The 22,847-nt window shown below is 46.8% G+C and overlaps 1 protein-coding gene across 1 annotated transcript in view; it reads left to right on the forward strand.

Moving 5' to 3' along the window:
* The first annotated feature begins 550 nt into the window (after positions 1-550).
* The window catches only part of CRHR2 (corticotropin releasing hormone receptor 2), a 199,241-nt gene continuing 176,944 nt past the window's right edge, over positions 551-22,847 (forward strand). The window contains exon 1 of the mRNA XM_080974193.1: positions 551-980. Within this exon, the coding sequence (XP_080830319.1) occupies positions 912-980 (69 nt within the window). The 5' untranslated portion in view covers positions 551-911. The remainder of the gene's footprint in view (positions 981-22,847) is intronic.

Here is a 22,847-nt window from a genome sequence, read left to right on the forward strand (position 1 = left end):
ACCCAAAGCTCAGATCAACCCTCTGCTTCTCTAGAGCTGCAATCCCGAACATAGTTCATCTGAGAATAAACCCCACAGAATTCAGCTTGGGCATTGACCTGCTTAGGCTTGCGTTGCACCGGTCTGAGTCTTCCTCCTTGGACCCCAAGAGCTTCTGGGGTCCCTGCTCACTGTGGAAACAATCTACTAGTGGACTTCTTATGGGCATCTGTGGAGAACAGCTTGCTGGACCAGATGGGCCAGATCCTGCAGGGCTCTTCTTGTTCTCCAGATACCCACGGAGGCTGACCTGCTGGCAACTCATACACCCCAGTCCCCGAATGGGCTGATTGTAGTGCTTCGGTGGAGAGAGGAGAGATCGCTTTGCACGTGCCCAGGAACCCCCACACCCTGCTCTCTCTCCGAATACCTTCCCCACCCCAGCCCTGCTTCCTGAAGCCAGGAGCTCTCCATAAAACCTGCGCTCTCGCCCGCGTGAGAAGTGTCACCACGAGACCGGGTCAGTGGGCAGCCTCCTGGAGGCGCGGGGTGGGGAGGCCCTCCGCACCTGCTCAGAGGTCCCCTTGTCTTCCTCATCTGTGATCTTAGCACACACAGAGAGAGAGAAGACCCTGCAACCGAAGGCAACGGGAGTTTCTCGCTCCTGCTGCCTCCTCCTGGATGCTCAAGGGCGGGGAGGGGGGACCTGAGCGAGGCAGCCTCGGGCGGAGCGCGCAGCGAGCGCAGGAGAAGGCGGCGGCTCTGCGGCAGGAAAGGAAGTTAGTTTGCCTGGGACTGGCCTTTTATTAGCGGCGGCGGCGGCGGCGGCGGCAGCGACTCCGGGCGGCTGCGATGCGCTTGTCCCTGCCGGAGCCGACGCGCTCGGGGCGGGCGTGAGGCGGAAAGGACGGCCGGCACCGGGGACAGTCCTCATGGGGAGGCGCTCGGCCCAGCCGCGCAGCCCCCGAGCGCTCCCCGCCGCTTTCTTCTTCGTGCTGCCGGTAAGTGGCCGGAGAGAGGTCTCGTTCCTCTGCGAGGGAGGGGAGGAAGAAGCGCCTCTACGGGGAACCCCCCCCCCCGCGCGCGCGCACACCTAGCTCACACCTGCAGTTAGGGACCTGCGAAGCTGGTTGGTTGGTTGGTTAGTCCGGCCAGCTCCGTGGTGTCGACACGGACCGGCAGCGGCTCTCCGGGTTTTGCCCCCTCCCCCCCCCCCAAAAGCGCCTTACCTGGAGATGTTTCCGAGGACCTTGCGCGCGCCACGAGGATGCTCTGGTACACATGTCTGCGACGCCTGGCTTGCTATCCCATCCCCAGTGGTTGGGGGCGGAGGGTGAAGGCTCATAGGTAGCAGGAAGGGGGTACCCCCCCCCCCCCCAAGGAAGGAAGGGGAGCGGGGAGCACATTGCAGGGCACTGAGGAACGCTCGGGCTATTTATTTCATATTATCATTGCAGAGTTGAAAGGGATTCCAAAGGTCATCCAGCCCAACCCCCTTTTAATGCAGCTGAGGAGAGGGTTGATGTGCTCAGGTCCTGCTTGTGGACACCTGCCACCTTCTTTCTTTCTATATTTAAGTCTTGCTTCCGCCCTGAGGTGGCGTACATGGTTTATGCACGCGTGCACACACACGTCACATTATCTTCACAACAATCCTGTGAGGTGGGGCCAGCAGCTCTGAGAACAAGATTCTGGGCTAGAAACCCCTTTCCCCCCCTTTTTTTATCAGTTTCTTTTAAAAAAATAACACAATCAGGGAACTCACTGCAATCTTTCCCTACTTGCTTTGAGGTGCAATTGCCTCCACAACACACCCAAAGTTGGTGGTCCTTCCCTGAAGTAAGAAGAACGGAAAACACTCTGCACATGAACAGAGGACCTCTTTTTCGATACGTTTAATAATCACCTTGCTCATGGGGTGAGGGACAAGTCCTGCTGTTAACAACAAGCTCTGGGATTCAGCTCCCGTGTGCTTTGAATCAAGCCCCCTTCATAATTATTAGGGCTATTATAATTAACCACCTTGCGCCCTAAAAAGATGATCACATCCAGATTTCAGCCTGTGATGAAGTTTGTTCGTTTGTTCCCAGCGGCAATCACAACTGCACCTTTTCACACTGGGACTTCCTTTGAACTGGGGGTCCCTAAGGCCCAAACCTAGGCCCCAAATATCTGAGAGATAGCCTCCTCTCCTACAGACCCTCTCAGGTGTTAAGATCAGCAGAGGGGTCTCTTGTGGCAGATCCACTGCCATCCTTTAGGCAGGGCCTTCTCTTCAGCAGCCCCTAAATTGTGGCGATCCCTCCCTGCAGAGGTGCTTCTGGCTGCTTCACTGCACAGCTTTGGGTGAACACTGAAGATGCATCTTTTAAAATTTATTATTATCCTTTATTAAATTTGTCTACTGCTCAGTGCTTGCAGATCTGTTTTTTATTGCATTCTGCGCATTGCCTTGAGATGGGTTGTTACATAATAGGTTGTGTCAGTGGATCACATTGCTAACAAGGACCACACTCCATTGTGCTTGGTTCAGATGGCTTTCCAGGGTGGAATGATCCACTATTGCTAGAAGACCTGCCCTTTCTGGGTACATGATCCGAGGCTCTCCAGTGATGCTGTATGTGTGCAGTGCAGAGTCTGGGACTTTGCTTAGGAAATATGTATGAGCCAAGCCTTTTGGAAGGCGTCCATTTTTGTTGTTGTGCTCCCACAGTGGTGTGACTGGTAATTTCAGCTGGTTCCGATTGTGGGTCGAATTCAATTCCTTAGTTGTCTTTCTGCATGTTCCATTTCTCTTGGTTGCACTGCACTATGGGTTTTGTAGTCTATGGCTAAATAAATGGATGGTTGCATTCCTGCATGACGAATACAAATGTATATTCCACTTCCACCGCTTAAAGCTGCTAGGCTGCCTCCTGCCCAGGTGCGGATCGGGCCAATATATCTGCTTAGATATTCAAGAAGTTAGCTCCATTATGCCATGCCTTGAAGGCATGGGTTGCTCATGAGAATAGCGATTTGGTGGACAAAGGGAGGTGACTGAAAAGTGTCAACAATACAAATGCGTTTGTTGTGGGAATGTTTAGGGTGGCAGGAGAGGATAAATTGTTTATGAATATCCTTCCTAAGTTGCGCTTATGAATAGGGACGCAGGTGGTGCTGTGGGTTAAACCACAGAGCCTAGGTCTTGCCGATCAGAAGGTCGGCAGTTTGAATCCCCGTGATGGGGTGAGCTCCCGTTGCTCGGTCCCGCTCTGGCGGGAAGGTAAACAGTGTTTCCGTGCGCTGCTCTGGTTCGCCAGAAGCGGCTTAGTCATGCTGGTCACATGACCCGGAAGCTGTACACCGGCTCCCTCGGCCAGTAAAGCGAGATGAGCGCCGCAACCCGAGTCGTCACGACTGGACCTAATGGTCAGGGGTCCCTTTACCTTTTAACTTGTGCTAGCAATTTCCTTTACTTAGCAGAGTTTGCGTTCCCCTTCTAATATGCACAGCAGATAGCTGGTTGCAGGCTTGTGTAAACCTCTCACTATGATACAATTCAGTATTGAATTGTATGTTCCTGGTAAGTTCCCCTTTATCCCTCTTAAAAGAATAAAGACACAACAATCTTATTTAAAGTCAATAAAAGAAGTTTACTCACATCAGTTTACAGTTGGATCCCCAAAGGCAGACTTAGTTACAAATATGTACATGTGGATCTACCCCATATGGGGGAATAATCCAGTGCTTCTGCCAGCTGAGAGCTAACAGAGCATTCCGAGCTAAAAAGCTGGTCCAACGAGGAAGGAAGTGAAAAAGAGAGGGTGTGGCAACATGCCTTGTCCTTTTGTTACCTGGACAGGTAAGGTCATGCCCACCTCTAGTCAGATGCAAAAGGAAGGATGCTCCAGCCAGGAGGAAAACAGGAAGTTTTCAACTGGCTGGACCAAACATTCCTCCGTATGTCTTCTCTAGCATTACAAGGAATGTTGTACTTGACTGCTCTCAGTGGATTACATTCCACATTTGTGTGTGGATACATATGATTTGTACCAGCAAAAGATAGTGCAAGAAATTAAGTCGTCACTAAGAATACATGCAGTTTCGGGTGTAAAGGATGGAATGTCACAAACAGCAAGATCGACAATACATAATGTTTGCTCAGGCAAGCATGGCTCGTAAGTAGATTTTGTTGAAAGTTCGGTGGATTTTGGAATGGCTGCCAGAATGATTTGGACCAGGCTTTGGAAGTAATGGAATTTTAATATTTAATGCAAATTCTGGGGTTTGTTTTTAATCCGGCAATTAGGAAAGCTTAATGTCTGCTTTGGAACATAGGAAACTGCCTTATAGAAACTCACATTATGCATCCCTCTAGCTCGGTATTATCTCCAAGTGTGGAACCTGTGAGGCATGTGAACCTTCAGAAGTTTCTGGACTACAGTTCCCATCATCCCTGACCATTAGCCTTGTTGGCTTGGGCTTATGGGAGTTGGAGTCAGGGGGTTGGACTGGATGACCCTCGGGGTCCCTTTCAATGCTACAATTCTATGATTCTATGATATGTGTAAATAAAACCTTCTACAATTCTGTGATTCTATAGGAGGCCAGGGTGGCAAACACATCAGTGATTAAATAATACGATAAAAATATCTCAAAATCCATAAATAGGAAAACAATTAAAAATAATTCCAGTGTGGGTGTAGACTGGGATAAATATCTCTGCTTAAGGGGCATGTTGAAAGATCTTTAGTAGGTTCCAGAAACACAGTAGAGATGGCACCCGAATAATATTTAATGGGAGGGGATTTCAAAAGGTAGGTGCCACCACAGTGAAGACCGTGTTCCTATATCATATGGGATGGACCTTCCGATAAGATAGTAGCTGCAAGCAAAGATGGAGGAGCCTCTGACCTAGCCAGACTACAACTCCCATCGTTCCCAATCGTTGGCCATGCTGGTTGGGGCAGATGGGAGTTGGATTTTGACAACATTTGGAGAGCCACAGTCCCCCACCAAGTTGCAATTCTATGCAAAAGCTGGATGTGGTTACGTTTTTAAAATAAAACAAAACATACAAATTATAACCAGGCACAAATCCCCACCACTGTGTGAAACAATGTAGGCTGAATTTTAATTTCTGATGAAACCTTAATCTGTAGCGATGGTTTGACAGTTTGAGGCGAAGATATTCTGCAGCTCTGGAAAAACAAAAAAAATATTTGGGGAATGGCATCGCTTTGCAGCAGTTCACACGCCTTTGAGTTAAGGAATTGACTTTCTGTTTTCAGATGCGCAACTACTTTTGTTTTGTTTTGTTTTAAGTTAGCCACAAAATGTAACTTAATAATCAAACAAATGTATCATCAGGGTACATGTATCAGAATGCAAATGGAGATGAGAACGGTTTTCCCGAATTTCTTCAACACAAAATGCAGAGCAAGTTTGTGAATGTGTGCAATCAGCAAGGTGTCTTAGGAAATGTAGTCTCTCAAGGTAGGTAAAATGGTTCAGGTAAAGGACCACTGGACAGTTAAGTCCAGTCAAAGGCGACTATGGGGTTGCGGCGCTCATCTCGCTTTCAGGCCAAGGGAGCCAGCGTTTGTCCACAGACAGCTTTCTGGGTCATGTGGCCAGCAGGACTAAACCGCTTCTGGTGCAACAGGACACTGAAATGGAAACCAGAGCGCATGGAAACGCCATTTACCTTCCCTCTGCAGCTGTACCTATTTATCTACTTGCACTGATGTGCTTTCGAACTGCTAGGTTGGCAGGAGCTGGGACAGAGCAACGGGAGCTCACCCTGTTGCAGGGATTCGAACTGCCAACCTTCTGATCGGCAAGCCCAAGAGGGTCAGTGGTTTAGACCACAGCGCCACCTGCATCCCTGGTATCTGAGTATGCAATAGGAACATGATGTGCCCTGGCTACCACACGTGTTGTTGAAGCGGTTGCTGTTGTTGTTGTTTAGTCGTTTAGTCGTGTCTGACTCTTTGTGACCCCATGGACCAGAGCATGCCAGGCACTCCTGTCTTCCACTGCTTCCCACAGTTTGGTCAAACTCATGCTGGTAGCTTCGAGAACACTATCCAACCATCTCGTCCTCTGTCGTCCCCTTCTCCTTGTGCCCTCCATCTTTCCCAGCACCAGAGTCTTTTCCAGGGAGTCTTCACTTCTCATGAGGTGGCCAAAGTATTGGAGCCTCAGCTTCAGGATCTGTCCTTCCAGTGAGCACTCAGGGCTGGTTTCCCTCAGAATTGATAGGTGTGATCTTCTTACAATCCATGGGACTCTCAAGAGTCTCCTCCGACACCATAATTCAAAAGCATCAATTCTTCCGGCGATCAGCCTTCTTTATGGTCCAGCTCTCGTTGAAGCGGTAGTGTACCACTTTAAACAGTCATGGTTTCCCCCAAAGAATTCTGGGAGGTGTAGTTTGTTCAAGGTGCTGAGAGTCATTAGGAGACCTCTCTGTTCCTCCCTCTGAGCCGCATTTCCTAGAGTTGTCTGTGAAGAGGGACTGATTGTTAAACCACTCTGGGAATGAGAGCCCTGGGAGGGGAATAGGGGTTCTCCTATCAGCTTTAAGCACCCTTAACAAACTACACCTTCCAACATTATTTAGGGAAAGAGGCTTACTTGTGAGTAGCTCCTGCATGATGTAGCTCCTCCTGCACAGCAGGAGACATCTCTAAGCCTCTTAGAAAATTTCTAGAGGGGAGAGGGCTCTTGTGGTCGAATCCTGTTTGCCGGTTTCCCACAGGCATCTGGCTGGTCCTTGTGAGATCAGGATGCTGGACAAGGTGGGCCATCGGCCTGATCCAGCAGGTTCTCATGTTCTTCACATCATTTCTGGGCTTCCTGGAGGCATCTGATAGGACAGTATGAAAAAATGAAAAGATGAATCCTTTGTCTCTGTCAAAAATCTATATTGCAGGGCATCCCTTACACCTGGAATGCAGGTAAAGCCTTTTCGAGCTATAATATCTGGTTATGAGGCTTGTTTAAGCTGCAATTTCACCCCAATTTTCCTCCCGGTATGAATGAGTGGCTGGAGGAATAAGTGTCTATTAATGGGATTTCTGGCAAACACTTGACTTCTCGAGTTTTGGTTGTGTGTTTGTTCTGCTGCTCTGGGGGAGCCATTTGAATGTGCTCAAACAAAAGTGGGTTTTAACACAGTAGCTAGCTTGATCTTTTGGCCCAATAGAAGACCAACGAACGAGTAAAAATGCACAGCTGTGCCTGAGTTAAAAGGGGAAGGTATGCTTCTAGATTTTGACTGTGCTGGAGGTCTGCTTGCTAGTCATTTTAATGTTTTTTAAACACTTCAGAACTGCTACCTGAGGGTAAATTTATGTTGGATTAATTTCAGCTTTAACAGTTGCATCTTTCTAGTGTGGTCACGGCTCCTGTGGCATTCAGAAGCATGCTTCCTCCAACAAGTGGAGGTAGAACGGAGTCACTGGAGTTATTAGGACGTGGGTGGCGATGTGGGTTAAACCACAGAGCCTAGGACTTGCCGATCAGAAGGTCGGCGGTTCGAATCCCCGTGACCGGGTGAGCTCCCGTTGCTCGGTCCCTGCTCCTGCCAACCTAGCAGTTCGAAAGCACGTCAAAGTGCAAGTAGTTAAATAGGTACCGCTCCAGCAGGAAGGTAAATGGTGTTTCCGTGCGCTGCTCTGGTTCGCCAGAAGCGGCTTAGTCATGCTGGCCACATGACCCGGAAGCTGTACGCCAGCTCCCTTGGCCAATAAAGCGAGATGAATGCTGCAACCCCAGAGTCGGCCACAACTAGACCTAATGGTCAGGGGTCCCTTTACCTTTACCTTAAGGGAGGCTTAGCAGAATATACCTGAGGGTGGATGATATCCTAACCGCCAGTTGACCTTCCCAAGTTTTTAAAAATTAACGCTATTCTTCTTGAATCTGCTGAGATGTACAAAAATGCCTCCTGAATAATTTAAACATGGGTTTTGTTCTCAGTGTTTTTGGGGTGGTTTTTTTTTAAAGATGTAAGCTAAATGAAAGAGAAAACCCATTAAAAATAGAGAATATTCAAGCCAGCGTTTTGTAGTGCTTTGGGCACAGTAAATATTCATGAAGGTCTGCAGTAGTGCCTAGGGCCTCCTTGTCTGGTTGAGAAGTGCCAAACGGATTTGCCAGACACCTCTGGGACTTCTGAGATGTGAATTTTGTAAAAGCCACTGTGTGGTATGTTGTTCTCTATCAATATGAGGTGTTGGCAAAACCAGGAAATCTTCTTGCACATCAGGAACTGGTTAAACAACAGGAAGCCAAGAGCAGGAATGAACAGACAGTCCTCCCAACGAAAAGCTCCAAGTGAAAAAATCTTTATTGTGAGGAAAGTGGGGTGTTTAGTTCAGAGAAAGAGCAAGTAAGAGTTGACCTGACGGAAGTGTACAAAATTACACAGGATGTACAAAGGGTGGACAAAGAGAAAAATATTTCTCCCTCTCTCACAACACCACATTTCAGGGACATCCAACAAGGCTGCAGTATTCAGGACAGACAAAAATGAAATATTCCTTCACATGCCACAGACTTAAACCAGCATTTCTCAAACTTTGGTCTCCAGATGTTTTGGACTACAGTTCCCAACGTCCCTGACCACTGGTCTTGCTAGCTAGGGATGATGGAAGTTGAAGTCCAAAAATAGCTGGAGACCCAAGTTTGAGAAACACTGACTTAAACTATAGAACACATTCCCACTGCCGGGTATAAATTTACAGTGGTACCTCGGGTTAAGAACTTAATTTGTTCCAGATGTCTGTTCTTAACCTGAAACTGTTCTTAACCTGAGGTACTACTTTAGCTAATGGGGCCTCCTGCTGCCGCCACATGATTTCTCTTCTCATCCTGAGGTAAATTTCTTAACCTGAGGTACTATTTCTGGGTTAGTGGAGTCTGTAACCTGAAGCGTCTGTAACCTGAGGTACCACTGTAGTGAGGGAAGATCTTAATTTAGTTAGATACATGAAGATGGAGAGCATTTTTATTTCCCCATATGGAAACCTGAGGTACCACTGTATACCAGATTGGTTTCCCCAGCCACTCTGGGCAGCTCCCAACAGAATATTAAAACATGATAAAACATCAGACAGCTGGATGATGGTGGTGGAGACGCTCCTTCAGGTATGCTGGGAACCAAAGAATCCTGGAAACTGTAGTTTGCTCAGGGTGCCCGAGTATTGATAGGAGACCCCCTCCCCCGTTCCCCTCACAAAACACACAATGCAAACATCACAGTATACTGTGGCGAAACACATCATGAAAGAATCTGTGAGTGAAGGTTCCTATTCTTTTTATTTTGAAAATGCAGTGTGCTCAATTCTACAATTCCCAGAGTGGTTTAGCAATCAATCCCTCTTACCAGGGAACTCAGGGGGAATGTAGTTCTGTGAGGGGAATAGGGATCTCCTAATAATGGCTCTCAGCACCCTAAAAAAAACTACAGCTCCCAGAATTCTTTAGGGGAAGCCATGTTGACAGCAGTCACGAAATTAAAAGACGCCTGCTTCTTGGGAGAAAAGCAATGACAAACCTAGACAGCATCTTAAAAAGCAGAGACATCACCTTGCCAACAAAGGTCCATATAGTTAAAGCTATGGTTTTCCCAGTAGTGATGTATGGAAGTGAGAGCTGGACCATAAAGAAGGCTGATCACCAAAGAATGGATGCTTTTGAATTATGGTGCTGGAGGAGACTCTTGAGAGTCCCATGGACTGCAAGAAGATCAAACCTCTCCATTCTGAAGGAAATCAGCCCTGAGTGCTCACTGGAAGGACAGATCGTGAAGCTGAGGCTCCAATACTTTGGCCACCTCATGAGAAGAGAAGACTCCCTGGAAAAGACCCTGATGTTGGGAAAGATGGAGGGCACAAGGAGAAGGAGACAACAGAGATGAGATGGTTGGACAGTGTTCTCGAAGCTACCAGCATGAGTTTGACCAAACTGCGGGAGGCAGTGGAAGACAAGAGTGCCTGGCATGCTCTGGTCCATGGGGTCGCGAAGAGTTGTACATGACTAAATCACTAAGCAACAACAACATGTTGACAGTGGGTTCCCTCAGGGATGGGCGGCCATTTTGCCCCATGAGTCCCCCAAACTCTACGGAGAAAAGTCGCCACAGTGAAATGCGTTATTTCACAGTTGCTTCTTCTTCACATGGAGCTGCACAAACTCAGTTTTAACCTCGAGGGTGAAGAAATAGGGACTGATTGCATGGAAATGTCATCCGTTATGGTGGCATTTCCCCCGTAAAAACGAACGGCACAAAATCGCTGTTTCTCATCTCTGCTGCAGTGAAGGCTAAGTGCACTTCACTCAGTGCCCTTGCTTAGGAACCCATCTGTATTTATAGACGCTAAACAACAGGAGCTACCAAACTCCGTAGCCTTATTTTTCCTAAGTAAATAAGACTAATTAAAGCGCTACAAAGTTCAGAGTAATCCTGGCTGAATTACCGAAAGCCTTCCTTGAACGGTTTTGAAGGGCGAGTAAATACGGCGCAGTCGAGATGGAGATTAACAATGAATTGTGTGCCCCCTTTAACTTTCACACCAGTAGGAGTCAATCAGGGGCTTGGAAAGCTGGAACGGGATCTGCCTTGGCGTGTCGATGGGTCTGGAATGCCATGGACTAATCGCCAGTGCTTTGAATCACTGGAGACACACTGGTGTTTTGTGTGCATAACTGGAGGGGGGAGTTTATTGGCATGTGTCCCCCCCAATATCCAAGTGGTGAGAGATTTGGGGAGGTGTCCAGTGCTTACCCAGGGTTAACTTTGCTTGGAATTGTGGGAATGTTGAGGATAGGAGGAGAGGATATATTGATCAAATATGATCCTAACTCACGCTAGTGAGTTGATAGCAGAGCACATTCCATGTATATCTCAGGAAGCTAGTTAGTAGATTCGTTAGAATCTCTTGAGTTAAGCAGTCCAGTCTGGCTTGTCCAGATTGGATTGTTCCTGGTAAATTCCCCTTTAAAAGGTAAAGGGACCCCTGACCATTAGGTCCAGTCGTGACCGACTCTGGGGTTGCGGCACTCATCTCGCTTTACTGGCCGAGGGAGCTGGCGTACAGCTTCCGGGTCATGTGGCCAGCATGACTAAGCCGCTTCTGGCGAACCAGAGCAGCGCACAGAAACGTCGTTTACCATCAGAGTGGTACCTATTTATCTACTTGCACTTTGAGGTGCTTTTGAACTGCTAGGTTGGCAGGAGCAGGGACTGAACAACGGGAGCTCACCCCGTCGCGGACCTTCTGATCGGCAAGTCCTAGGCTCTGTGGTTTAACCCACAGCGCCACCCACGTCCCTTTTAAATTCCCCTTTAATTCCCTCTTAAAAGCAATAAAGACACAACAGTCTTCTCTGAAAAGTAATAAGAAGTTTACTTACATTCAGTTCACAATATGGTCCCAAAGGCAGGCTTTAGCTTGTAGTTACAGAAGAGAGAGTGGGTTCATCTCATGTGGGGAATGAGCCCATGTGCTGCTGGCTGGGGGCCAGCAGACAGCATAAGAGCATCAGGAAGAGTCAAGAGTGAGAATGGAGAAGGGAAGATGGCTGCGTGACTGGCCCTTTTGTAGGGTCTGCCAGGGTCACGCCCATCTACCTGGTCACATACAGGGGCAGGATGCTCCAGACCAGGTGTGAGAGGAAGTCCTCCTGGCTGGAGCAACACTCTCCTGTGTGTCCACTCTGGGCAAACAGGAAATGTTGTACTTGACTTCTACAGTGATGTTACATCCCACGTTGGAATGAAGGTCAACGGAGACTGGGCTGTCTTTGGGATACATGGTTTTATTTACACATATATACAACCTGAGAATAAGACAGGAGGGGCTCCCAGGATTAACACCCCAAAAGATCTTGCTTCTCCATCCAGCACAGAGAATGCATGTCTTTGTGTTTCCAATCTGCTCCCAGCTCAGCTCACCCATGCAACTCTGGCTATTGTTCTCCTACCTAGCAACAAGGTGAAAGGCCCATCCCTTTGTTCTATGGCACAGAACAATTTCTTTGGTTATGCTAATCGTGGTGCTTAACTAGTCAGTCAAAGCCGTTGCCGAGACAAAGGGACTGGTTTGCTTGCTCTTATCGATTCTATGGGATCCCAAGAACTGGAGGGGACTCAGGACATCATCTAGACCGGGCATAGACAAACTCGGCCCTCCAGATGTTTTGGGACTACAACTCCCATCATCCCTAGCTAACAGGACCAGTGGTCAGGGATGATGGGAGCTGTAGTCCCAAAACATCTGGAGGGCTAAGTCTGCCTATGACTGATCTAGACCAGGGTTTTCCAAACTTGGGTCTCCATCTGCTGTTGGACTACAGCTCCTATCATCCCTAGCTAGCAGGGTCAATGGTCAGGGATGATGGGAATTGTAGTCCCCAAACATCTGGTGATCCAAGTTTGGGAAACTCTGGTCTAACCTTCTTCTGCCTGGAGAGCAGCTGTCTCCAAGGACTCAGCCAGAGAGGGCCTTTCCCAATTCTGCTGTCTGTAAATGAAACTTGAGACCTTCTGCGGGGAAAGCTGTGGGCCTTCTCTCCTAAGAGCAACAAGCAGGAGAGTTGGGAGACTCTCAAACACAAAATGGGAACTGTAAGAAGCTGTTCTATCCTAGCATCATCTGCTCAGAGTGGCTCCTTGGAGGTCTCAGGCAGAGAAGACTTTCCCATCACCTGTTAACTGATCTTTCTAACTAGAGATGTCGGGGACTGAACTTGGGAGGTTTTTCTTGCCAAGGATGTGGTCTACCACTGAACGGTGGCCTCTCCACATAAAACAAGCTGTCCTCTTCCACATCTATGGCGGTTGTTGCTTTGGGAAAGGAAATGCTTCTCTGCTCTTTCTGCCAAGCGGGACAGCATTTATTTATTATCCTTTTTCATTATTTCCTCTTTTTCTTTTAGTAAGCTCAGAGTGGCTTGGATGGAGGCTCTGATTAGGTCCCGACCTAGTTAGCTGCAGCAGCTTCCCAGCCTCAGGTGCTCCAAGTTATTTCAACATCCATAACTGTCCCTTTCAGGTATCCCTAGGAAGCAAATGCCATAACTCTTGGGTCTTTGTAGTATAAATTAAAACCAGATGAAGCTTGTCCGAGTGCACAACTAGTGTTGTAAAAGGACCCAGCAGAGCTGTCCCTGCAGTGGAATGACAAGTCAATAATTAAGTTCTCCCAGGCATTGAATAACAACAACAACAACATATTTATACCCCACTCATCTAGCTGGGCGGCTTCCAGCAAAATAGTATAAGTTTAAAACAACAACAACATTCATTTATTTTACAAACAAGAGACTCACGGTGTGTCCAGTGGTGCTCCCGCACATAAATAGTGAGAGGAGTAAAAAAAACAACAACACCAAGCAGCAAGGCCAGCCAGGAAAACTGGGACCTAAGCTTTGCTGTTGTGTAGGTGTGGCCTTCAAGGAAGCCAGCTCTGAGCATGCTCAGAACAGGTCCTCAGAACAATCTGTCTGCTGAGTCTACTATAGCAGCAGACCTATTAGTGTTTTATGCTATGGCTAGATTGCCAGGGCGACAAAAGAAAAACTGCACAACCAGGGCTAAGAATCAGTAGCTCCGTCAAAAGACAAGTTTACTATCACATGCCTTTTTTCTTCCTTGAGACAGATGAGCAGGACCTCCTGGCCACAGCAATACTTTTGAATCAAAATTTAGTTGAGTGGTCTGGAGAGCCGATTGGCCAGAAATGTCTCCTGGATCCTCTTGAAATTCAAGTGGAGGATGTGGAGGACTTTGAGGGGGTTTTGCGTGAGGGGAGGTGAAAACAATTGCTTGACATTCCGCTCAAAAGGGTTGGGCCCTGATTGCCAGAATGGATCGGACCCCACTGGTATAAATGCTGTAAATAACAGGCAATGAATAATTTTGCAAGCCCAGAGAGCTTGAGAGAGAGAGAGGGTGGGAATCGGCTATCACTTCAGATCTGGGATTTGCAAAAGGCAGAAGCAGTAGGAAGAGAGTAGCTTCCAATGCCTGAACTTTGACCTTGCATGAAATGGGAGAAGACCCAGCCAGTCTCTGGGCCAAGGACAAAAGACTCCTAGGAGGGAGTGGAGAATGAATGGTTTGCATCCCATGGCTGTCTCCATCTTCAGTTCCTGGTGTGAAGCGACCTTCTGCCTCTCTCACGACAGATTTTGGAAGAACAGTGAAGCATGGAAACCCCTGTTTGTTGGTGTAGCTTGGCTCCTAGCGAGAGAACGGTAGTGCTTTCTGCGTGTGTAAGGAAAAGGCCCTCTCGCACTCTGCAGGAGCCTGAGCCGAGCCCTCGAGCAAGCCTGACATTCAACCTTTCCCTTCCTCTTCTCGCTGTGAAAGCTGAGCAGTCTCTGTGCTCTCCAGAGCAGCCTCGTGAAGTGAACAGCTGCATGAGCGGGATGTAATTTAAACCGGGAGTTTTGAAGTCCAGCACCTCTCTCTCTCTCTCTCCTCATTTCATTGATCGTGTAAAACAGGGTGTGCCGCGGCTGGTTTGCAGCAATTTTTAAAAGCAGCTCGACAGTTCAGCGACGAGCGGTGGCCAGAGCTGCTTCAGAAGCCAGCAGTGGCAGAAGGACTGTTTGCTTTTTTCCTCCCTTCCTAGTATAAAACGACTTTTGGGAATAAATCCAACAGGCAGAGGGTGGGGCTGCTTGGAGATATCGATTGCTGCCAATTCCATTTTGAAACGTTGCGATCGGATTAATGCACAGGTCACAAGTGAACCATCTGGCACAGATTTTGCACTGCTCTGAATTTTGCAATGCAATTCTTGGAAGTTTTAGGCATACAGTGGTACCTCGGGTTACATACGCTTCAGGTTACAGACTCCGTTAACCCAGAAATAGTGCTTCAGGTTAAAAACTTTGCTTCAGGATAAGAACAGAAATCGTGCTCCGGTGGCGCAGCGGCAGCTGGAGGCCCCATTAGCTAAAGTGGTGCTTTAGGTTAAGAACAGTTTCAGGTTAAGAACGGACCTCCAGAATGAATTAAGTACTTAACCCGAGGTACCACTGTACAGTAGTACCTTGGTTTGCAGACAATCTGGTTTGCATACATTTTGGGTTTCAAACATGTCAAACCCGGAAGTGCATGTCCCTTTTTTTGGATTACAACCCTTTTATTATTATTATTACGAACAAAAAAATTTTTGGAGGCCCCATTGGTGAAAGTGTGCCTTGGGTTACAACCTGTTTTGGTTCACGAATGGACCTCCGGAATGGATTATGGCTGTAAACCAAGGTACCACTGTAGTCTGAAATGCATTTAAGCACTGTTTTCAGGGAAAACTCACATTTAAATGGTATTAAAATATACATCTACAGCAGTGAAATTTTTCATAGGGGAAGAGTCCAGGCCAGAGGTACCAGCTTGCGGGGGCAATTGGGTGGGGGCAATTTTGTGCACATGAGCTTCGCACCTCCCTCCGTAAGCCAGGCAGACGATTCCCAGCTTTGGAAAAGAGGCACCTGGTTTTTAATACTTGAATACTCCAATTTACCAGGAACATTTAGGGGACTCATTTAGGTGAGGATGGTGGCTGGGGAGGGGAGTGTGGACTGCGGAAAGGGCCAGAGACAAGGGCATGGAGCCAGCGTGGTGTAGTGATTAAGAGAGGTGGACTCGTAATCTGGTGAACCGGGTTCGCTTCCCCGCTCTTCCACATGCAGCTGCTGGGTGACCTTGGGCTAGTCACACTACTCTGAAGTCTCTCAGCCCCACTCACCTCACAGAGTGTTTGTTGTGGGGGAGGAGGGGAAAGGAGAATGTTAGCCGCTTTGAGACTTCTTAGGGTAATGATAAAGGGGGATATCAAATCCAAACTCCTCTTCTTCTTCTTCTTCTTCTTCTTCTTCTTCTTCTTCTTCTTCTTCTTCATCCTTGGACCCTTGACTTCTTGACTCCCTGCTTCCTGATCCTCGGACCCTTGACTTTGTGACTCCCAGCTCTCTGACCCTCGGACTCTTGACTTCCTGGCTCCTGGACTCTCGTTCCTGCTCCCACCCCGCCATCTTGCTCCCGGTCCCAATGTCCTCAGCCAGGACTTCTATTGCCCGTAGACCAGACCGTGACACTGTTGCATGGAAGATGGAGCAAGCTAGTTTTCTCCTGCTCTGGAGGGTAGGATTCGAACTAATGGCTTCAAGTTGCAAGAAAGGAGATACCAACTTAACATTTAGAAAAAAAACTTTCTGACAGTAAGAGCTACTTGGCTGTGGAACTGTCTCCCTCGGAATGTGGTGGACTCTCCTTCCTTAGAGGTTTTTAAGCAGAGGTTGAGTAGCCATCTGTCATGGATGCTTTAGCTGAGATTCCTGCATTGCAGGGGGTTGGGACTAGATGACCCTCGGGGTCCCTTGCAACTCTGATTCTCTGGAATTGTTAGCGCCTTGTAAATTCATACAAGAAGTTTGAACCTGATCTGGCAGCATATGGGCAACTAGTGCAGCCTTTTGATCACTGGAGTTATGTGCTGGGAACTGTCTGTCCCCATCAGCAGTCTAGCTGCAACATTTTGTACCATCTGGAGCTTCTGGGAAAGAACCAAAGGCTGCCACACATATTGTGCATTGCAATCATTGAGTCTTGAGTTTGCCACTTCATTAATCGCTGTGCCCAGGCTACCCCTGTCCAAGAACAGCTGAAGCTGGCATACCAGCCGAAGCTGGTGAATGTCATTCCTAACCACTGTGTGTAATTGAGCCTCCAGCGACAAAGAACCTTCAAATCTGTTCTTTTGAAGGTAGTACATCCCCATCCAGAACCTGCAACACCCTGGCACGGGGGCTACCAACCCCCAGTGTCTCTGTCTTCCCAGGGTTCAAGCTCAGCTCCCTGGTCCTCATCCACCTCCAGAAAAGGGTAAAGATCATTTATGGCCTATCCTGGACTCAGATGTTACAGAGAAGTAGAACCCCTCAAAGATATCCAGCCTTCTGATACAAAAGGAAAAAGGAATGGGGAGGGAGGAGGAAAACAAGCAACATCAGGTCCCAACTTTTCCACAAGGTTTCATAACGCCCAGGCGGGGTGGCTGTTGCAGAAGGTTGTTCGGTGGTTGTGGTGCGATCCAAGTGGCCAGTTGGGTGGAAAGGGACTTGCTGGTCTCGCCAAGCACTCTGGTGCAGCCATGTATAACAGTGGAGGAAGTTATGGGATGTTGTATTTCTACGTTTGTCAACATGCATCGAGAGAGGAGGATCCAAAGGGCATTTGGTCCTGGTAGAGCCAATAAAGGAGGCCTCAGTGACTCAACTTTCCTTCTTTTTCTGCTGCCATAGTATTCACTGCTGAGAGTTGAGTGACGCTTAGACAGTCCTGCCTGTTCCCTTCCCTGCTTCACCCCTTTCCACCAATTGTACTCACTTGCACTGGTTCTTGGGTAGCAGCATGGTTCTTCTATCAAGCTACAGAGCAGTTGAGATGCTTGTGAATATTCCGTAACACCACTGAAGTCTAATTCCTAATATTGCAAAGGCAAACCTCTTGCAGCCGATCATAGCAACTAGCTATGGATTATTTTAAAAACTCAGCCTATATTTGTGTCCCTGTCTCCCTGCCTTTTGAGGGCGAAGTGGCAAAAAACACTGCTTTCTGCAAACCTGTGCTTTAATCTGACATCTCATTTGCCTCTCTACCACCGTAAATACCTCAAAGGATTATCCAAAGCGGCTTTTGATATCACAAATAGAAGTGTTGGATAGAGTTCGTACTCCCCTCAACTTGCTGGCAAGATACCTTATTTTTTTTTAACAGCTCATTGAGAAGTGAAAGATTAAGGAACCAGGAGTCAGACTCTGAAATCTCCATTTACGAGGCAGGTGGTGGGAATGGACGCTTTGCCTAGAACTCTAAAAAGTTGTTTACGATTTGAGTCAAGTTGGGGGTTTCACTTTGAGGGCTGCAATTCCCCATTTATTACATTTATGCACCCATTGTGGGATGTGACCCATGAGAGGCAGTCAAGTACAACATTCCTTGTATTGCTAGAGAAGACATGCGAGGGAATGTTTGGTCCAGCCAGTCGAAACATCCTGTTCCTCCTGGCTGGAGCATCCTTCCTTTTGCATGTGGTAGAAGGCGTGACCTTACCTGTCCAGGTAACAAAAGGACAAGTCATGCAGCAAACTTCTTTCTTTTTGACTTCCTTCTTTGTTTGACCAGCTTTTAGCTAGAACTGCTCTGCTAGCTCTCAGCCAGCATAAGCACTGGATTATTCCCCCATATGGGGTAGATCCACATGCACTGTACATATTTGTCTGCCTTAGTTACAAATGTGTAACTATGAACTGATGTGAGTAAACGTATTTTATTGACTTTGAATAAGATTGTGGCATCTTTATTCTTTTTAAGAGGGATTCAAGGGAATTTACCAGGAACGTACAATTCAATCTGAGACAGACTGAATTGTATAATAGTGAGAGGCTCACACGAGCCTGCAACCAGTTATCTGCTGTGCATGTTAGAAGGGGAATATAACTACTAAGTAAAGGAACTTGCTAGCGCAGGTTAGGAAGGATGTTAATAAACAGTATATACTCTCCTCCCACCCTGAACATTCCCACACCCATTTGCTGTCATGGCACCCGAGGTGGTTGACAAGGGCCATGTCCACACCATACATTTAGAGCACTGTTATGCCACTTTAATCTCTCTCTCTCTCTCTCTCTCACACACACACACACACACACACACACAGCTTTATTGTGCTCCATAGACCCAAAATACACAGCACAGCGATAATATATATCAACAGTTATTAAGAAGTAAGAGCAGCCTTGCTAGCAGCCATGGCTTCCCTCAAAGGATTCTGGGAGCTGCAGTCTGTTTAGGGTGCTGAGAGCTGTTTGCAGACACACACCCCGCCCCATTTTCCCTCACAGAGCTACAATTCTGAGTGGCTTAACAACCAAGCCTTCTTCGCAGGGAATTCTGGGAATGGCAGTTCTCTGAGCAGCAGTGCCAAGTTGCGCCCAACATTAAGGGCCCCCGTCGTGTGCACATGATGTCACATGCACGATGCCCCCCACCCAAGTCTGGCCCTGACCCCCCACTAAATTGTGCCCTGTCTCTGAGGGGAATGGGGTCCTCTTAAAAAAACGCTCAGCATCCTTGACAAACTGCAGCTTCCATAATTCTTTGGAGGAAGCCATGGCTATTATTATTATTATTATTATTATTATCATCATCATCATCATTTATTAAATTTAGATACTCCCCTTCATCACAGAGCCATTTACAGTATAAAAAAAACTAAATGCATAACACAATAACACCAAAACAAAACAAAACAACAACACCCCTCACAAAAACAAAACAACACTCCCCACACATTTCCCAGGGGACTCTGGGAAGTATAGTTTGGGGAATGGAATTGAGGTCTGTCAGCACCCTTAACAAACCACAATTCCCAGAATCCTTTAGGGGAGATCAGGGCTGTTAAAATGGTATCATAGTGATTTAAATGCATAGATGGAGACAGGCAGGTTCTTTATGTTCCTCCCTTCCACTCCTCTGCCACAACTATATATTTCATTAGGGCTTAAAACCCCAATTAAACATGCAAATTGGATATAGCATGCACAAACACTTAATTAGAGAAAGAGGGACCTCAGTTGTCCATCATCTCATAGAATCATAGAATCATAGAGCTGGAAGAGACCACAAGGGCCATCGAGTCCAACCCCCTGCCAAGCAGGAAACACCATCAGAGCACTCCTGACATATGGTTGTCAAGCCTCTGCTTAAAGACCTCCAAAGAAGGAGACTCCACCACACTCCTTGGCAGCAAATTCCACTGTCAAACAGCTCTTACTGTCAGGAAGTTCTTCCTAATGTTTAGGTGGAATCTTCTTTCTTGTAGTTTGGATCCATTGCTCCGTGTCCGCTTCTCTGGAGCAGCAGAAAACAACCTTTCTCCCTCCTCTATGTGACATCCTTTTATATATTTGAACATGGCTATCATATCACCCTTAACCTCCTCTTCTCCAGGCTAAACATGCCCAGCTCCCTTAGCCGTTCCTCCTAAGGCATCGTTTCCAGGCCTTTGACCATTTTGGTTGCCCTCCTCTGGACACGTTCCAGTTTGTCAGTGTCCTTCTTGAACTGTGGTGCCCAGAACTGGACACAGTACTCCAGGTGAGGTCTGACCTTGTCTGCTTTGGTCCTAAGCCAGCGGCCATTTCTGGCGGCATCAAATTCCATTCTTTCATCTGGCATTATGTGAATAAGTGCTTCTTCTTTTTTGTCTGCCCCAAATTTCTGTTGGCAGCATCGTGTTATTTCATATGAGGGAGCGTCTGATCGTCCCGTAATTGCCCTGCAACATAGCAATTGATCTCTTTTCATCTCAGATATATAATTTTATAGGCAGAGCTGGACGGCGTCTTGAATTCTTCCCAAGGCTAGCTCCACCGAGAGCTTTCGGTGGACCATAATTCAGAGCACTTCACGAGAAACAAAATTAGTCGTCGTTCCTCCACCTTATGCATTGGGTGAATGCCTTAAATTGCCCACTGACTCATGCATGAAGGAATCCTTCATTGTTTGGAGACTAAGCCCAGAAGGTTTCAAGCATGTGCCAGATGTCGCTGATGAAAAACTAAATATGAAATTGCAGAAGAGCAGCAGCGTTGGCATTCACAGTGTCTAGCCTCTGGTGAATGACAGCCAGCTATGCATTCTGCAACGAGGAACACTGACCTCTATGACTTCTCGTCTCCAGACTGTCGGTGATTTGCAGGAGGGATTCAGATGCATACTGGGAATGTAGGTCTACAAAAGCATTCTGCCACCCAAGAGCCACAAATCCACCTTGTTTTCTTAAAGGCCACTTTGTGGTTAGGTAAAGGTAAAGGACCCCTGACCATTAGGTCCGGTCGTGACCGACTCTGGGGTTGCGGCGCTCATCTCGCTTTATTGGCCAAGGGAGCCGGCGTACAGCTTCCGGGTCATGTGGCCAGCATGACTAAGCCGCTTCTGGCAAACCAGAGCAGCGCACAGAAACGCCGTTTACCTTCCCGCTGGAGCGGTACCTGTTTATCTACTTGCACTTTGACGTGCTCTCAAACTGCTATGTTGGCAGGAGCAGGGACCGAGCAATGGGAGCTCACCCCGTCGCGGGGATTCGAACCGCTAATCTTCTGATCAGCAAGCTCTAGGCGCTGTGGTTTGACCCACAGTGCCACCCGCATCCCTGTGGTTAGGTAGGATTGCCATATTTCCGGGGTTTCCCGGGCCTGTCCTCCTTTCAAGGTCCAACATCTCTTTTTTCTCCCCCCGCCCCCAATTTTTTTTTATTAATTTTCCAATATTATAACAAGCATAACAACAAACAAAAAGAAACATTACAATACCAAGAAAGAAAGAAAAACAAACAGAAAAACATTGATCTTAACTCTTATAATCCACTTTTGTTATCATTGTTAAATGACTTCCTCAGATCCCTCTGGCTGAGTTTCCATATAGCTCATTGTAGCAGTTTTCAAACACTATTTTCATATAAAATTTACTTGTTCAATTAACCTCTTTCTTTCTTTTCATTTTGACTTCTATCCATGATATTATACAATTTCACATAATTAAATCTTAAGCCAATCTGTTACTCACAAGTCTTTCTATTTAAGTTATCTTAACATTTTTAACTAAATAGTCTTTAAATTTATTCTACTCCTCTTGATACTCCTCCTCCTTCTGGTCGCGGATATGGTAAAAAGTACCTTCTTTTTCTTTACATTTCCAACATAAATTATCACTCTTGTGGTAGATCTATTGCTAGTTTTACAGGGGTTAAGTACCATCTATACATCATTTTCATAACAATTTCCTTTAACATCGTACATGCAGTAAACTTAACCCTTTTCTTCCACAACATTCCCCAATCTTCAAACATTATATTATATGCAACATCTCTTGCCTTAAGGTCCAACATCTTCACCCAGGCAGATGTTTACAATTTTCAAGAAAAGAGGGGGGGTTGTTTTGTTTTTTGTTTGGGCAGGCATGTGCCTGGGACGTTCCCCAGCTGAGCCAGCGCCGGTGCTTCCCCAGCTCACTCTCGAACCAGTGCTGGGCTGGGGGATCCTTTGACTGGCCCTGGGCTGTGGTAGCTCCACAGCCTGGAGTCAAACCCCTGTGCCTTTTTCCTGGGCTTAGCTGGCAGCAGGGTGTGTGTGTGTGTGTGTGTGTGTGTACTGGCCATGTTGTGTGGATGCCTGATTATCGTCTTCCAAAGCAATTACTGTATTCCGCCAGTGAAGCTAGCAAAAATGTATCATATTCATGATAATAAATGCTGGAAATGTAGAGAAAAAGAAGGAACCTTTTACCACATGTGGTGGACGTGCCCCAAGGTAAAAGACTTCTGGGAAAGGATCTATAATGAACTGAAAAAAGTGTTGAAAAACACATTTATTAAGAAACCAGAAGCCTTTTTACTTGGTATAGTGGGGGGAGAAATCCCCAAAAAGGATGTTACTTTTTTTTCTGTATGCCACAACAGCTGCGAGAATATTATTAGCAAAGAATTGGAAGAAACAAGATTTACCAACTATAGAAGAATGGCAGATGGAGATGATGGACTATATGGAACTTGCTGAACTGACTGGGATACTCCGAGACCAGAGAGAAGAGACGGTGAAAGAAGACTGGAAGAAGTTTAAAGAATATTTGAAAAAATATGTTAATATTTAAATCTTAGAATAGCTTTGGAAGTGGATATAGGCTGTAGGGTTAGAAGTAGAAGATAGTGTATTTTAAAATAGTATTATTTGTAAGTGATAAAATGTGAAGATTTTTATGGTAAAAGTAAGTGTGATTTAAAAAATGGTTAAAAATTATGATA

The sequence above is a fragment of the Podarcis pityusensis genome, assembly GCF_964106645.2.
Source record: "Podarcis pityusensis genome assembly, chromosome: 12".
In the NCBI taxonomy this organism is placed as follows: domain Eukaryota; kingdom Metazoa; phylum Chordata; class Lepidosauria; order Squamata; family Lacertidae; genus Podarcis; species Podarcis pityusensis.